General features: G+C 38.1%; 2 protein-coding genes and 1 long non-coding RNA gene across 4 annotated transcripts; all 3 read right to left on the reverse strand.

The window, feature by feature from the left end:
• Nucleotides 1-340: 340 nt before the first annotated feature.
• Nucleotides 341-4,075, reverse strand: LOC138191108 (uncharacterized). The gene is made up of 8 exons (XM_069137026.1): nt 3,920-4,075; nt 3,291-3,717; nt 2,972-3,149; nt 2,321-2,786; nt 1,727-2,011; nt 1,347-1,422; nt 1,037-1,205; nt 341-944 (listed from the first exon to the last, which is right to left on the reverse strand). The coding sequence occupies exons 2-8, from the start codon at nt 3,715-3,717 to the stop codon at nt 779-781; spliced, it is 1,767 nt and encodes a 588-aa protein (XP_068993127.1). The 5' UTR covers nt 3,920-4,075; the 3' UTR covers nt 341-778.
• Nucleotides 4,076-8,261: 4,186 nt separating this feature from the next.
• Nucleotides 8,262-10,314, reverse strand: LOC124221760 (uncharacterized). Of its 2 annotated transcripts, XR_006883861.2 has the most exons (5): nt 9,732-10,314; nt 9,024-9,137; nt 8,787-8,907; nt 8,585-8,723; nt 8,262-8,350 (listed from the first exon to the last, which is right to left on the reverse strand). It is a non-coding gene; the product is annotated as an uncharacterized lncRNA (long non-coding RNA). The 2 variants fall into 2 exon arrangements; XR_006883860.2 differs by lacking the exon at nt 8,262-8,350 and having other exon boundaries at nt 8,364-8,723.
• Nucleotides 10,315-10,333: 19 nt separating this feature from the next.
• Nucleotides 10,334-10,978, reverse strand: LOC124222294 (piggyBac transposable element-derived protein 4-like). Its single transcript, XM_046633114.1, has one exon. The coding sequence runs from the start codon at nt 10,976-10,978 to the stop codon at nt 10,334-10,336; it is 645 nt and encodes a 214-aa protein (XP_046489070.1).
• Between the last annotated feature and the right edge of the window lie 7,008 nt (nt 10,979-17,986).

Genomic DNA, 17,986 nt, shown 5'->3' on the forward strand with positions numbered 1-17,986 from the left:
TTTACACTATTGTAATAATTGTCTTGATAAACCTCGTGCCACACGTTTTTATATGGTTTAATAACCGTTAGGACCGTGTCTTCCAATTTATTTCCGTCAGCGGCATAAACGTGAAAATTACATATATAACCTGTGACAGCTTCACACACCACTCTCACAAGTATTCCATATTTAGTAATTTTTGCGGGATTATACGTCCTAATCGAGAGTCTGCCCCGCCACGGGATTATACATTCATCCAAAGATAGTTGCTGACATGGTTTATACACGTCAGTAAATTTTCGCCGTAAATAGTCAATCACAGGTTGGATTTTAGCAAGCCTACACTGTAAAAAATTTTGAGGGTAAATTTACCCGTGTGGGTGGTGCAACGCCTTGTTACCTAGTCTGGGTAGAGAAATATGCCTACCCATGGGTATGTAGTTTTATTTTTTTTTTGGGTCGATAAATTTACGTAGTATGTGGGGACATAAATCAAGATTATCCTCGTTGAAGGGTAAAAATAACTCCGAGGTGAACAGAGTGGATTTTACAACCCGTGTAGGTAAATTCAATCTGCGTGATAGGTGATTTGAACTACCCGCATCAACAAATTTATGGCATTAGAAATGAATTAGTGATAGCAAATGATACATTTATTTCAAACTTATGATATTTTTCTTCGGTAGTGTTTAGGTACAGATTTACATGCTTAACCTAGGACGTAAACTATATGAATGCTATATTTATTTGGTAGTTGTTGAGTATATACATTTATATGCTCAAAATACCCTATAATCTAAATACCCCACAAGCTCCGATAATTATCAAAATCCCGCATTAACGTTTTGAATTGTGGAGAAATCATTGGTGGATTTTTGAACAACACTCCTTTTGCTGACTTTCTTCTTTCCACCCTGCTACTACTCTTTGTAGTTTCATCTCCCTTGATGTCGTAGATAGCCCTATTCATAGAGGATATACAATTTTGAATCTGACAATCTTCTTGATGGGAATTTTCCTGTCGAATGATCGAATAAAAATGAAAATCTCTGACCTTTGGAAGAATTCAAGCAGGCCACCAACTTCTTGTGGGTAGGTGATTTTGAATACAAAGTAAGCCATGAAAGTCAGCATGAGAGCTGTGAATGGGGAGATCTTTTCAGGGCTGATACATCTCTTTTCGACGACGACATAGCACTTCGGGTTGTTCATCAGATCAGATCCTTGAAAAGAGAAAGTTTTCAATACTTCCAAGGAATATTTCCGATATCCCTTGCTATGAAATGTACTGTAGATATTATTTGAAGAGAAACAGCTGAAAGTACATAATTGTAGAAGGTGAAGCATAGTCGAAGTAAAATTACCAAGGACGGCTACTATAGGCTTTCCGCTATCAGGCAATTTCGACGAAGCCTGGATTTCATCAAAGCTAGTAGTTTCCTGTCCAACAAAGTACCATTGTGAAAATCAAAGTCCCAATACCAATCTTTTTGAGAATTAACCCTACATTTTCATGTGCGCAGTATTTTATCAGAGAAAGTAAACAAAGACTTATGTCAATGAACATCATATTTTCTTGGCAGAAGATGCTCTAAAAGCGTAACAAAGTACTGTATATCGAAGATACAAGATACTCTTGCAGCAAAGCTCACAACTGCACACAAAATTTGCATAGGTATTACAGAAAAGAGTTGTTTTTATTACATACTTTATCAAAAACTGTTGGGAGCAGTTCTGTACGTACCTCGAAGAAAATAAAAATCTTGGTCATGTCTTGCTGCATCCTTTCACCAAGACACATAGTCATAGCAATTCGTTGCAAATCTGTAGTAGGCTGCTGCTTATCAAAGCGCTTCAGAATTTCGAGTATATTGTTTGTAGCAATACCCAATTTGCCCTTCCTTGTTTTGCTACTGTCTGCCCTCAAAAATTGCAACATTTTTGAAACGATTTCGTTCAAGTTATCTCCAACCTTCACCTGTTCAATCTCTGGGATAAGAGTAAAGAAATGTTGTTTCAAAACGGCGAACTGTAATCAAAGGACAAAAAAAATACTACTCTGAAATTTACAAACAAAAATTGGGTAAGAACCGTGAAAAGTGTAATAGTATTTCAAATTCTACATGATATGTACATAGTTTCAGTAATAAATAACATGCAAAGCAGATTCTTATTCTAGAACCCAATCAAAAGTTTGCCACACGTGACAGAATGCGTTTTTCCACCATACTCGGTTGGTCTAAAACACTTTCTCTGTTATGTTTGCTGATATTTATCTACAGAACATTAGCATTGATCATGTAAGCTACAACTTCAGTAGTATCTTGAAAAAACTTACATAGCCAATAAACGGCCAGAGTTTGATGATATCCTCCATGTTGAGACCTTGGGCGATGGAAGCACGTTGCGAGGGATATGTCTTAATCATGAATTGTATCACGAGTCGCATATCAATTTCCCCAGTTTCAGCCATTTGTTGCATCCGTTTTTGTTTTTCTTTCTGGCTATCCACAGTTTCATCCTCCGGCAGTTCATTGGGCAGGTCCATATCTTTATTGATACCGAAATTTTCTCGAACTGAAAATCTCTTTCGGCTTGCCTTCTTTTCTGCAGGATCATCTGGATCATCCTCCACAAGGCTTTTTCTTTTATTATCAAGCTTTTTCATGTACGATGCGTGTGCATGAATTTGCGTGGCCAAGGAGTCAACCCCTACTTCATCATGCTTCAAAAAATCTAAAGCTCCTTCATAGTTTTTAATCAAGCCCGCTGCGATCCTTATGCACGTGTGTTTTGTTACAGGCCTATAAAATAAGCCAATAATTAGCAATCAACGATTCGGAGGTTGAAAAGTTGAATCATAGGAGATACCTGGAGACGGTAAGAAAATGAGAATGCACGGTTTACATAATTTATAAAAATTTGAGCATACATATGGCAATTTACGGGTGGATTGACTGCAAGCATTAAAAAAGGGTCAAAGTCTTACCGCATATTATCATATACTTCGTCCCCCACTCTCCTAACAAATTTTAGTCGATCAGAATTGCTTAATCTCTGTGATCCTGTTAATTTTTCCATAAACTGTTTTGAGAAAAGCTTGTTTGCATCAATAACTCGGCACATAGATACATTCTGAGTGCCAGATTCACTCGAATCTGCATCCTCTAAAGACGAAATACTATAATATAAACCTTACCGTAAACATTGCGAGCAAGTGGAATCTCGCAATTTGTAAGACTTGTGATAAATTGGACCAAAAACTAACACAGGGCTCAGAATATTTCAATCATAGTCAACATATGTACCTTTTAACAGTTCAGCTTCCAGACGGCGACATTGAATGGGTTTTATTACCCCAGAAAAATCTTTCTCCATATTTGTGACGAATTTTAGGTCTGACAGAGTTTTAATACCTAAGGTGAAGAGTCTTTCTAAAAGCACTGTTTTGTCTTCTGCAGTTTGCAGGTATGGAGTGAGCTTCTCAAGTATCATCTTCATGCTTGCATCTACTTGCATGGTATTATCATTATTTCCACTGTGGTTACGATCATTAATCTCGGTCCTACTGGTTGATGCACTATTTGACTTCTCAGTCGTTGCGTGGCCTAGGTCATTACTAAATTTCTCAACTCCATTTTGCTCATTTATTGGTCGATCATCATTTGTGCTGTACTCATCGACATCGCTATCCAGATCACTGGTGGTATTGTCAATGTTATCGACGGCACTCATCTAAACATAAAGAGACGATGAAAATTTGTCGAAAATGATAACATGCTGCTCTCTTAGCGAATGGTTAAGCTCAATATTCTACAGTACTACATGAAGCGTAAAGTGAAATAATCTACTGCGACTACGTGAACCATGAATACAAATATTTGCGTATACCACGTATGTAAAAGTGCAAAAAGAGTACTGTATATATATAGAATACATTATAGGTATATCGTTGTTTAGGTAGCCCTTCCAGATGATGCAGTCTCAGATTTGCCGAGAAAAAATAAGTGTTTCAACACAATCACACGATTCGTTCCTCTTCGGTAGATTGAATAGGGGACGTAATCTGCGATCTCAGACAGAGATACAAGAATATAAGTACCAGTGTATTTCAGCTGATATAATTGAAGGTCTGGGTCTAGTAAGCCCTCATATTTCTTGCCTGCAAAAAAATATAGGTATACGTATGAAATCATATAAGACCATGCACACATAGATTCAAAGCACAAGGTATATACTCACCGACAGCGTATACAGCTTTCCCCCGTGTAAGAAATAGTATGATTTTACACAAATCAAGAACAGGGTGATCTTTAGTGTTGGCAACTAGAATCTTGCCCTTTTCGTATGCCGTGCCATGATAGGATAGCTTTTCACTGGCCGACATGGAGTTAGCGAACTCTTGGCCAAATGCATTCAAAACACACTGTAAAGCTCCATCCTCAAGAACGCATTGCCGAAAGGGCAAATCATCTTTTAACACTGGGTAATTATTGAACAGATTATTGATTGAGAGAGAACTTTGCAGCAGTTGATGTGACAAGGTAAGGGATTTTGTGATATTCTTGAAATTTTTCTGACTTCGTACAGCAGGTTTGAAAAATGTATGTTTTGATTCAAATCTGAGAGTAGAGAGTCTCATAAGTGGTCCGAAAATTGAGATGAGTTTGGGATAATGCTCCAAAAAATGATGTTTTGGTCGCAGTTTCATGCTTGGAAAATTGATCTTCCTCAGATGTAGATATTGTTGAATTTGATTATGAAGATCGGGCAGTATATTTGACGATATCTTAGGTGAAGTAATCATTTGCAAGATTTCTATGAGCAAAAGAACCATCCTCCACACAGGATCTTTCTTATTTGTAACTGCGTCACCGATCAGCATGGGCAAAAACCTGATAAGCACCCAGTTTTGCACTGCTTGTCCTCCTAATGTTTTACTTCTTTCACCAATCTTTGAAGGTCTATCACGACTCTCGTCTCCAACGAATGAAAAAGACGCAATTTTACGATTGAGTGATTCAATGGTGAATTTGTATTTTTTGGATAGATAGGTCACGGCTAATTTTGCGTCATGTGCACCCAAACCCTCCAATATATCATGTGGAAGACAAGGTGGTGTCGCTCCGACAACATGATAATGTGTGAGTTTGTTGAATTGAGAGTCAGCAACGATACCTTTTACACCCTCTGGTCGATTCACAAGCCCTGCGACGCACATATTATAAGCTTCTTTTGTACGCATAGGTGCTACAAATGGCAGCTCCCGATCTTCTTCTTCGACATCATTTTCAATATTTCTTATACTTCTTTCTTCCACTTCTTCTTCTTCGCTCAAATCACAATCGACAGGGCGAGGCACTCTTTGAGTTTCATCATTTTCAGAACCTTCTTCCTCTGTAGAACTGGTATAACAACTGATTTCACTTTCACTACTGCTGGCCTCACTTTCAACATCAGATTGCGGATTATTAGAATTACCTGCACTCACTCGATTCATTCTTGAGAACCACTCATCACGACTTTCTTCACAATATCTGCAAAAATATTTTGCGGTACTAAAGTTTTCAACGAAGCCACTGACTGTGTGAGTGCCAAGATTATCACCCAACAGTACAAGGATATTGACTTTCAAATTTTGCCCTCGTATTTCAAGACCATGGTCTTCAAGTTTTTTCAATTCATCAATTAGAGGTTTCAGTACACGTGGCAAACCAAAGTAGGCCACATCAGTTTCTCTGCAGAGCAAAATCAGCTGCAGCGGGTCAACGGACGACCGACTCCAGGGATGCAGATTGGCCAATGTATAATAATAAGCGGTGAGTTTGTAAACACCTTTTCCAGATCCTAGTGGGTTCACTATTTCCATGTCATCTTGGTATATAATTAATTGAATACTGCTTGGATCGGAGGAAAACACTGGATGAGTCTGAAAAAGGGAGCCATCCTCGATATCCGTTAGCACATGTGATCGTGTCACTTCCTTATTCTTCCTTTCAGTGTACTGTTCATAAACTGATGTATCATCGAAGAAAGCTTTCAAGGTTTTTTCAATCGATACATAATGATATTTTCTCTGTATATTATTTTGATTCAGACCTAGATTATACGATATGGGATTCACAAACTCAAATAATTTCGTATACTGCTGACGCCTCATATATCGAGAGCGCATTGGACCATCAGCACTATGTAATCGAATCAAAGTATCTTCGGAAAAAATACTTTCTATCAGAGGCTTCAGTGGATCACAGTCAATTCCAAACGATGTAAGTTTTGAAAGTAACTTTGTACTTAATAATCCCAATGAATGTTTTAGCAGCAAATGGTAATCGTTGATGATATAATCAAGAGTTGAATCAGGAATATGGAACTTGGATGTCAAAGTAAGATAAATGTGCACAAATTTATTGAAAAGTATTTCTTCTGAGTTGAAATCAGCTTCAATACCGCCGCCATCATTTGGAACTTGAGTGTCCTGGGCTTCAATTCCCTGAGAGTAAAAACTAAGTGCACCACTGCAGGGTTCTTGATGCGTGTATTGAGATAGATCATTATCAGTAGTTGCAGTAGGATTTGCAGAAGTTTCAGGAAGAGTGGCTGATTTATGATATCTGAACCGATGTGATCGTAGAGTACTTTTGGAAGTGCATTTATAAGAACATGATGGATGGGGGCACTGAATGAGCAATTCGGAATCTGAAGGATCTTGAGAGGACAGTTGCTGATGCTCCGTTGCAGCTACAGGGTTGTTCGTTCGCTCTACGTTGGGTTGAGTTATAGGTCTAGTGTGGTTTATATTGATGTGTTGAATATAACGCTCCAAAGAGTGGAATTGTGCGTAACAGTCCATGGCACCACACATCATTAACGAATGAGCTGATACTTTATGGCACAGGTTGAAATGTGCTCCAAAATTCTGTGCCATTGACGTTTTGAAGGAGCATAGTTTACACGTTAAGTCCATCGTTGCACCATTCAGGTAACTGCGAAAGAAAAACTTCGCGTTAAATTATTATTCTCTGCTTCAGTATTCTCACAACTAGACCTAACCTTACTAAACACTATCATCAAATAAAGTCTTTTCACATGGCAGTGATTGAAACAATAAAAAATGGTGAAAATGGTAACGCTAGAACTGTATGACTGCATCTCCTGTTTGGGGTATAGTAAACTAAATAAGCTCCCTGTGTAAAAATGGTTTACATATGATTAAATGCAAAACATATACAGTTATATACACCTACATATAATATATAACTTTATATAGGTCTATACAATCGCATCATGTAATTGTATAGATCTATATAAAGTCATATATTATATGTAGTTGTGTACAATAATTATACATGATCCACATATAGTTATATATAGTTAAATAAAGTTGTATATAGTTGTATATGATGGTAGATGTTTTTATATATATACCAGGAGTAACACTGGATGCGGGCCGATCCGTTTACCAAAGATGGCGGCGGCGTGGCCGTAGACTGCCAGTGATTCCCAGTTTTCTGACCCGCACAGAGAGGATTTTCAACCATGTTTCATTCAAGCTACAGAAGAAACAGAGAAAGATGGCATTCTTCGTCGAAGAGTCGACGGAGAGTTCTTAGCCTCAAGTCTACGGAGACTAGATTCTTCGCCTCAAGTCTACAGAGAGGAAATTCTCTGACGACGCCTCAATTCTTTGTGAAAGAGTTGCCGGAGAATTTCCTCTTGGTAAACTTGAGGCGAAGAATCTAGTCTCCGTAGACTTGAGGCGTAGACAGAGAATTTCCTCTCCGTAGACTTGAGGCGTCGACAGAGAATTTCCTCTCCATAGACTTGACGTGGAGAATCTCATCTCTGTAGACTTGAGGCTAAGAACTCTCCGTCGACTCTTCCACAAAGAATTCCATCTTTCTCTGTTTCTTCTGTAGCTTGAATGAGGCATGGTTGAAACCCCTCTCTGTGCGGGTCTGAAAACTGGGAACTACTGGCAGTTTACGGCCACGCAGCCGCCATCTTTGGTGAACGGATCGGCCCTGATCCAGTGTTACTCACGGTAAAGTCATATATAAAGCATTTTTACCTGAATCCGTAAGTTTAAAAATATCTGGTCAACATAGAGATTATTTCTAAGCCGAAGGCATGGGCTGCTGAGGGCTATTTCAATATGGCGAAAGGTTTTTCCAAGTTCACTGGAGGCTAAAGAGCTCGTCAAACAATTTTTACCTGATACTATGAGCATGATTGAGTATTAAGATTCTATTTGGGATTTCATTAAGTGCTCTGATTTGCTATTTTACCATTCTCTTGCACTTTCATTATTTTGACTATCGCATAGCCTTCGATAATGTATTTTGGTTATCATACAGGTATTCTATACCTGTGAAATGTAATTTTTTAGCATGCTCACTCTTATTTCAATTATGTGATACCATAATAGCAGAATATAATGACAGACTCAATCCCAAAAAGGAGTATAAAGTATTGTCGCCCCTGCCAAATGTTCATTCATCTGCCGCTTCATAATACTATAACTTGAGGCTCGCTGGGAGTACCAAGGCCCATTATAATGTATATGGTATAACTGACTGCAAGTTGTAGCCTGGGAGATTACCTCATAAAAGTCCTGTTCAAATTGATGAGCCGGAGAGATGGTACGTGCTTGTGAGTCATTCAAGCAGAAGATGAGTTGTGGCTTAGCATAGTTAGCTTAAGTCTGATCGAAACAGAAGCTTTCAGAAAATCATGGATATCTAAATAGACCATTGGGATGAATGTCATATTATTAATTTTTTAGTTTGGAGCTTAGTACTTACTTGGCTTAAACGAAGGCGTGGTTTGAAAGATAAGAGTCAATGGTCAGCGCAGTAAGCTGGAACGGTTCAAAGGAAGTGCAACGTGCAAGATTACGAATCATTGTCGGCATAGCATGGCAACCTAGGGAATATTTAGAAACTCAGAGTCAAGCGTTTTAATGCAAACTATGAAAATCTGCCGAAACCTTTGGTTAGGGAGACAGACGAATAACGCATCTGCCTGGTCTATGTACTTACTAAGGTCCTTCAATAAATCATAGTAAAATGATTTCACTCAATCAGAGGGTGCGGTCCGATGAGACAATCGCAAAACTCATTTCGCCAGATGGATCCGTATTCTTGCCCACGAACCTTTGTCCATGAAATTATTTGGATTTGCAAAATTTAAAATACGTATAAATTTATACTACATATTATTATTTGTCTCTATCACTTCTTAGTTCATTTGAATCTACAATATAAATTATGGAGAAAATCATGTTGAAAAAAAAAACAAGTAATTATTTGAAGAGATTAGTCCAGTTCTGATCTGAAGGTTATAAGATAATCGCAGTAATTTAATAAATCAATTGATGGGTTGGGTGAAATTATATACTGAAAAGTGACAACGAACAAGCGTAAAAGTTGATAAATATATTTACAAAAAAATGGCAACAAAACAATTTGACAATCAATAACAAAACACAGTCATCAATCAATGAGTAAATATTATACTTGATAGCTGTAACTTGGAAACAATACTCTGATCAGTATAAAAGAAAAAAAATTTGAAAAAAGAGAAGAACTCGACGATCAGGCTGAAGCAAGTACCTTCGAACCTAACCTTAAAAAGTTAGTTTGAGAACTACATACGTGAAATAGAAGCAAACTCCACCATCTACACCAAAACATGCGTTGCTACTCGTACCCCAAACCCCAAACGCAATGTCAATTGATATCACATACCTTTATTCTCTGATGAAAAATGCAAAAAATTCCACTTGATCCACTCCACCTACTTAACCGCACACACAACGCGGAAGCGTGTCTAAACGCTTCTTGCGTATCTCCCGTCTGCGATGGAAGCGCCATCTCAGACTACGCAAAACTCAGCATAACTTGGGTGGTCACAGAAAATTTTTCACATTCTCACTTGAAACTAAACTTGAATCTGAATTATTATGTTGCCAGAATACAACTGCTGTAAATTTCGTAACGAAAATCACATCCATTTAATTTATCTACCGAAAAGATCGTTCGCGAACGCCTAAGTTTTGCCGAATTTCAGTCGGTATGCGCGTCGCACACATTATTTTATCGGTGATGCAGATAGATAATTTTACCACTTTGGGTACGTTTAGCCAAAACGCATACCCAAATGCTGAATTTACAGTTCGGCACCAAAATTTATCTGTCTGTATGCGAAAATTACGTATAACTTGGGTAGTAAAAAATGTCTGTATGGGTAGACGATCGATTGTAAAAGACCAGTGGGGAGGTAAAACTGATTTACAGTTGAATGATGAAAAATTACCTACCCATGTGACGGTTAAATTAACCCTTATTTTTTACAGTGTATGTGAATTGTGCGGTATGTTGTTATTGTCCGAAAAATGCCAGCTCTGCATAATTTGCACAAATCTGTTTCGGCTCATTGTTTGTGAGAAGAATGGAGTTTCAATAGTTCGATCAGTTGACCAGTAATCGTATACAACGTCTTTTTTTATTTGTCCCATTAGAACTATTAGTCCTAAAAACTTCTTCAGTTCCGGTACCGTGATATCAGTTAATTTTTTTGTTTTTGATGAAGTTTTATATCTTTCCATGACCTGGTAATGATATCGGTTGGATTCTATCACCAAGTGTTCGAAAAAGTCGTTTCCAATAAATAAATTGACACTGTCCATTATATTCTCTGGAGAACTTGGCATAATTTTTATCCCAGGGCTGCCTTCGAACGGTTCCAGAATTACTGCCTCGTCGTTCGTCGACCATACCTCATCGTCATTTTCATTGTTATTCACATCGTTTTCGATAATATTTATTTCATCTTCCTCTGAATCAGTGTATGTTAGTGGCAATACACACCTTCGTCTCCGAATTATGACATCGCTACTATCACTGTCGTCACCACTATCACTTTCTGAATAACTGTCAGGACAGTCTGACAAATCATCTAAATAAAACTCTCCGGTGTCACTTTTTTCAGTCATTGCGAACGGTAAATTTTTCCAAACGATATAACTCTGTAGCAAGTTACAAAGCAAAGCAACGCAACTAATGCCACTGAGCAACATAACATAACTTAACGATTAACTTAAGGATTAACACAAAATAATCGGTCGATAAGCGTCGGCGAGAAAGAGCCTATTAATAGGCTACCGGTCGTTAATGTGTTAAGAAAAGTGATTTATCATGGTACTACCTTAAAACTACACGTCACTGCGCGACGTGATCTTACCCAAGATGCAAATGACGCTACGAAAATTATTATTCTGTCAATTAGAAACGAGAGAACTTTACTGCAATCGGTAGAAAACAACGTAACGATAGTTCGGTAGATAATACGACGAATTTACCATAGATTATAACCAGTACGAGAAATTGACAGTCATTAACAATTTACGAAGTCGGCAAACGGTCGACTAGATAGCTTTCAGTAGAATTATTCATAAACAATAGAATCAATAATTTATAATTATTACGGACCTGAGGAATTAAACAATGAATTCCTGAACATAACTTTTGAGAGAATACAAAATACAAAATTATGAGAGAGTGAGAATTTCGGAGAGTTTACAAAATAAAGAAATATACTAAATACACCGCAGAACAAAAAAATAATTTGCAGAACTTAATTTGACAAGGTACAGAGAAATGAATAACATGCAAAAATAATATAAAATTGCCAATAGCAATAAAAAAGGTGCGGTATTATCTAGGGGCTGATTCTACGCTCGGTTGTACTCCAAGGAACTCGATACATGATACAATAAGCACAAAAATAAATAAAAATATAATAAGCAGTAACAGAAACAAAATATGAAGCACACTACTATTACAAAAGAGTACGAAATGAAATGTGAAGCCAATAGGGCTCAAAATACAATAGAAAGTACAGAAGCAGGCTAATAGTAATTCACGAATAATCAGAAAAATCATAAATACAAACAAATAATTATTCGGCAGATCGCTCAGACACAAAAATAGGTAATTACTGAAATCATGCAATCGCACGGCGGCTTACTGCAACTCTAAGCCGTGGACCATGATTCACACAAAGTCGATGAATACCATAAGGGGACCCGGTGGTCTAGAAATTTCAAAAAATCGATTTTTTTTCGATATTTCGAAAGTATAGTATCTTAAGAATATACTGCGAAATTTTCATGCGGAAATTACCAATATTATAGCTTCTACAGCCCATTCCAGGTAGAGAGCGGTCCGCGCGCTCCTAACGGGTTCAGCACTCGGAGCGCGGCAGCTGTCCCGACCCTTCTCCGCATTTTACCTTTTCATTTGTAACCGAATACAATATAATCCCTTCGGAATACAAACGTTCCGAAGGGATCCTCTATGGTGCCGGAATCGCCGATCAACTGTAAGTATTCAAAATTTGCTCAATTTTTGAAAATATCTGTACCTCAAACTTTAAACTCATTTATCTCGAAACGACTTTTTTCGGCACGGCGGGGGTGAAAATAAAAAAAAGTATCCAACCGAATGACTTGAAATTTGGATATGTTGTTCACAACATGTATGGCTATCGTCGGAACTAGAATCATAATTTTATTTAAATAATTTCCTATTGTTTACACTAAAAAACTAGTGAAAAAAAACCCGATTTTACGAACTTTTTTTTTCAACGCCCGCCATATTGTCAATTTTTAATTTTTTTGATTTGTTCTAGTTCCGACCATAACTGCACTCTTTCTGATTAGGAATGTCTTTGAATTTTTTGTTTCAGACGAGTAGAAGTCTCGAAATCACCTCCGCGGTCCGGCTCCGATTTCTCGAGAGGGTCATCGTTAGCGGCATTTTTATGATAATAAATATTGTTCTTAAGAGGAAAAAAAAATTTTTTTGTATGATTAATAAACGTAGTAATAAGCTCGAAAAGTTAGAACATCGTTTTTTTCATTTTTAATAGCAAAAAAAAAATCGTGAAAATGGGTGTCATTTTCGTGCGCTAGACCACCGGGTCCCCATAAGAAAGAATAGAAATTATGAGCAACTTCGTAACGTTACAATACAGAGGCAGAAGCCTGACCTCAGTCGGTGACTTCAGGCACACAAACTGACTCCATTTTTAATTATACTTAATAGTAGCAAATCTGAGCAGGGAGAGAAAAAGGATGAAACGAGTTTATAGGATAAATTTTTCGATAGAACAAACGATAGAACGGTTGCGGGACGATCAACGATAGAGAAACGATAGCGGTAGAAGGAAAGGTATCGATAGCTTGGATCGGGAGGATGAAGGAATACGAGGCTGTCACCCAGCAGGTCAAGCGTAGAATAGAAGGGGGTCGTGGTTCGGCTCGCTGATCTCGCGGTTGTCGTGAGGTGATTCTTCTTCCCTTTGATTGGTTGGTTGACCCCCACCGCAAATAAGCCATCCCCCTGTGGCGAATATTGGTTATGGCGTGGTCATGCGATTTCGAGGATTACCGCTACATGAGGCGTAATGTGCTGCTCGTGATCTCGTCATTGACACTAACTCGTACGATTGAGTAGCTGCTTCGGTTTACGGTCCAGGTTGCCTATCATCGGGGACTTCTTTGACAGAGGCATACACAGGGTGCCTCTCGGCCAAAGTTTCCGGGTGGAGAGTGACGCCTCATTGTTCACCTCGACCGGCTTTTGTACAGGCAGTACCTAGCTGCCTGTACTCGAGGTCGTGCAGTCACACGGCTAGCTAAACCGTGGACCACGACCCACACAATTAGTCCTTGCCGACAGGAAGGCTGCGTCGATCCTCGGAACGATGGCTTCATCAACAAATTGTTTATAAAATAAACAATGAAAATTCAAATAGAAAAAAAATTATTTCTTAATAAATAATTTAAATGGTGGATAAATGAAAGAAACAGTTACAAACAATTAAATCATTTTTTTAACAAAAAATTTTTTCATTTCAAAATCATTATTTCACTAAGACAATAAAATGGCCAAAAAAAATTTTTTTCATAACATTAGCCGGATTTTTCCATTTTTGATAACTTTGAAAAATCATTATAAACAAATGAAAAAACTTTTATAAACTTTTACCACTGAATCTTGTTTATTATTTACATAAGAAGAGCTCACAAAAGAAAAAAAATTCATAGACCCATTTTTTAAACTTTTACAAGTGATTTTATGAAAAGTCAAGTCTACGAAAAATGAGTTAATTAACAATGAAATAACTTGAACGAAAATCGAGTTAAAAATTTTTTTTGGTAAGACTACATTCCTTTAAGTGTCTAGATAACACTATAATTTATTCAAATTTTTAAATCAATATTGAATGTTATAAAAAAATTGTTCCGTGTTGCATGCTTCGCTAGGCGGTGACGCCTAGGCACCGAAACGGCCGCGCGGAGCCCTATCTTCAACGTTAAATTAAAATTATAAATAATTAAGCTAGAATTCCGGGAGTACGGACTTTTTCATCGGAAATTTCCTCTTCTTTTAGGATCTTTTTTCAAAATTCATTTATCTTTTATATTTTTGAAATTATAGCTTTAAAACGGAGACTCCCTTTTTTTTCGTTTTTTGTTTATAACAATCGAAATTTTGAATGGCGGATCGATTAAAAAATACCGGTTTCATCACTTTAAATTCTGAATCCAATGCACCAATCGCCATATTTTTAAGACCATTCTAACGATTTTTCGCAGTGAACTCACTTCTCGACCAGACTGCTGACTGAGGTGAGGGCAAAGACTCCTGAACCAAAAACAAAAACTAACCACAATGCTCGGATATACAAGCCTAAATTACCTGATTCGCCTTTTGTGTGGTCTATTACCATACTTTTCTTATTTTATTAACTAACGCACACTATCATACGACACATAAAAATTGTAAATAATTAAATGACAATAAACTTTGCAATGTACTATCGCAGTGATAAAAAAATTTGCGAATGACGCGTAATATTCCGTTACCGCAGCGCACGAACGCTGTCCAAGCCGCTCGCGCATCGAGCGGTTTTTTATAAAATCATTCATAATTATAATATTTATAACCCGATTACACTGAAACTTTCGCAGTTCCCTTCTCTAGTTCTCTGGTTCGCTTTACTCACAGCAACAATACGCGTTGCAACTTCCCTTTCTGACGTTTCACTTTTCGTGAGTTAGATCCCCATTACAAACGTGCGTAAGAGCTTTGATTTGGAAAGCTTCGCTTCAAAAAGATCTTGCGGATAGAGAAACGCGATCTTAGTTTATTCAGGATTTGAATTGGAACGTTAATTTTTCTGTTTTTTTTTGTTTTTTCGAGCCACCCTCTATTCAGCTTCAGCAGCTCGAGAATATTTATAAACCGCACTAAATTAGGGATTCGAATGCACAGTTTCAACAAAATATCAAATGATCCATCAATCGATAAATTATTACCGATTCAATCGAGTCTTATTCCATAATTTTTTTTGACTCGATTAACCGATACATCAATTATTTTCAGCTTAGTGGCCATCGCGATGCGGTATATAGGCTGGGAATTCGGGACCAAGATTTTGAATCCATTTCATCATTCGTGAGCGATATATTTTTCTGTATTTCCAAGTACTGTATGTATACCTAAACACCTGGCAACTGCCACACTAGCAAAGCGGATGTAGGAAAGGTCGCTCGCGTTGATTTTGATAAATCGTTGATTTTGGATAGGACTAATTTTGCGAACTTTATTTTTTAGTAAACAACAATCAGCAAGGGATTTTGAATCAAGCGGGGATCGGGTGGATCCCAACCAGCCATCACCTCCTGGCGTTGAGGCGCAACCTCAATGTCCCGGAGGTGTCAATGTACAGCTGAGGCCCCCGGTCCAGCTACAGCAGCCGGGGGTGGCGTGGAGGGTCAACCCTCCTACGCGTAGCCCCAGTGGTATGGATGGCGGCAGGAGCCTCAACAGCCCCTAACGCCGGTAAGTAATCTTGGGTTTTCGTACACAATTACGCGTGTGCTTATGCATTTTCTTTGCCTAGATTCCGGAACTGTACGGCGAGCGACAGGGGCTGTCGATGGCGGCCGCTGTTCAGCCGCCACCGCCGCCACTCCAGTCGCCGACGATGCTGGTTCCGTCGCCCTCTCCTGCTGCCTCCTCGGCGGCGAGGCCTGCTCGCGCGGTAGCCCGACGCTAGAAGTACGTCCCCAACTACACATTTTATTGTTTCTAATTTTCTTTTTGCAGATATTGAAAGAGTCTGTCTAAGAATTAAAAAGTGGTTTAATGGTGTCATTTTCAAAAACTATGCAGTAGCCAGTATAATGTAACGATGACTATCAGTAAATATCTTCGCGAAGCATACCATATTTTTCTGACACATTTTTATTGCCCAAGGAGTTGGGATGTTATACCCTCGCCGTGTGTGAACCGCTGTATACTCTCATTACCGTGGCTGAACAGTTTTACTTTTCACTGTTTTCGTATTTTATAATTTCATATGGAATAGCTGCTCATCGGTTAAAAATGCTCGTGACATTGAATCACAATTATTTGGTTGTTGATAGGAACGGATCACGGAGGCCGTCCGGGTGGCGGTGGCAGCCGCTATGGCCACCGGCGGACCCGTTCCTCGAGGGGAAGGCGGCCGCCGAAACCGGCACCGCCGCCGTCGTGGAGGTGGCAGGGGAAACCGCAGGGGCGGGAGTGGGGGGTGGAACCAGCCCACGTTTAATTTTTATTAAATTTAAATTTTCCGAATAAAATATAATTTTGTAAAATACTCTCCTCGATCTGGTCAGTACTATTCATTTCACAACTTCCCATAATCCTCCTATTTACGAATCACGTCGAAGAAAACCCTACCGTGCAGCCCGAGGGGGAAATAACTCGGTGAATTGCCATGTCGATAGGTTTGTAAATTCATTATAATGCACCTGAATTAATCAGAATTAATTGAATTAATACGAAATAAGTGAATTAATAAGCATTAACTGAACCACTAAAAGTTCTCACTGAAATAATGAGAATCAACTGGAAAATAAATGAATTCTGGAAAATTAAGTCAAGCTGATTTGTATGAGTTTGGATTAATGCCTGAATTATCTGTTTACTGCGAAATAAAATTAAGGTATTACTACGGTAAGCTCTATGGTCTGTAATCCAGCTCGATTTTTTTAAACTTTTAATTTGGATAACGATTAATCTCTTTACAAATTTTCAACACAATTGTTTCATGCATTTACTAGAAAATCAGGGTTGAAGTCAGCACTCGTAACACGTATTCCCTATACCGATAAAACAAAACGCGAATGTTTTTTTTTGTATTGTACTTTACCCATCCATGTCAATCTGATGGAAAATAAATATCTGGCAGAGAAGAAATGCAGGTAATAATGTTCAAATTTTGGGAATTTTTCATTCATAGCACTTATTGATACACACGTAAAAAGTCCTATATTCATGACAGAATCTCTCGTGCAATGGTTGAGGGAATCAATTTTACTTATTGATAAATGTTTTATTTGTGTATTGTTTGGCAATTTCGCCAGACATCATAGATGTTACATAAGTTATTTCGTCATTAGAAAAATTGCTTCATGAAAGTTCCTCATTTGACAGAAATTCACGAAAAACTGTTATTGTTTCACATTCAATAAACTCAAGGGAGGATTATAATATATACGAGTGGTATTGAATTTCAAAAAAGGGGGGTTAGTACTTGGAATCCGAAGAAGTTGATTCCTTCGAGAGTTCCTAATTTCCGTGAAATCTTATAGGATTGGAGTGAATCCGTAGAAAATTGTAACGTCTTTGAATGATTTTTTATGGTTTTTCGTAGCAATTTTCAGTTGGGCGCATGATTGACCATGCCGGACTTTGATGTACAGCAGTAACACATACCCTGACCTTTCGTAGGTCGTATACGATGCGGAAACCAACCCAAAACTCACTAGCGTATCCGTAGCGTATACCATCTACGAGAAGTCACGGTATGTAGTTTTATAACGATTTCTACCAAATGAGTAACTTTCAGGTAATTCGTCTAATGTAAAAAAAAAAAATTTGGT

This window comes from Neodiprion pinetum, chromosome 6 (genome assembly GCF_021155775.2).
Source record: "Neodiprion pinetum isolate iyNeoPine1 chromosome 6, iyNeoPine1.2, whole genome shotgun sequence".
NCBI classification, from domain to species: Eukaryota; Metazoa; Arthropoda; class Insecta; order Hymenoptera; family Diprionidae; genus Neodiprion; species Neodiprion pinetum.

Coding starts and splice junctions, on each gene's coding strand:
- LOC138191108 (XM_069137026.1), bottom strand. CDS start 3,717: ATGAGTGCCGTCGATAACATTGACAATACCACCAGTGATCTGGATAGC. Junction 2,787..2,971: donor GAAGTATATGATAATATGCG/GTAAGACTTTGA, acceptor CTTATTTTATAG/GCCTGTAACAAAACACACGT. Junction 945..1,036: donor CTGCTTGAATTCTTCCAAAG/GTCAGAGATTTT, acceptor CTCTATGAATAG/GGCTATCTACGACATCAAGG.
- LOC124222294 (XM_046633114.1), bottom strand. CDS start 10,978: ATGACTGAAAAAAGTGACACCGGAGAGTTTTATTTAGATGATTTGTCA.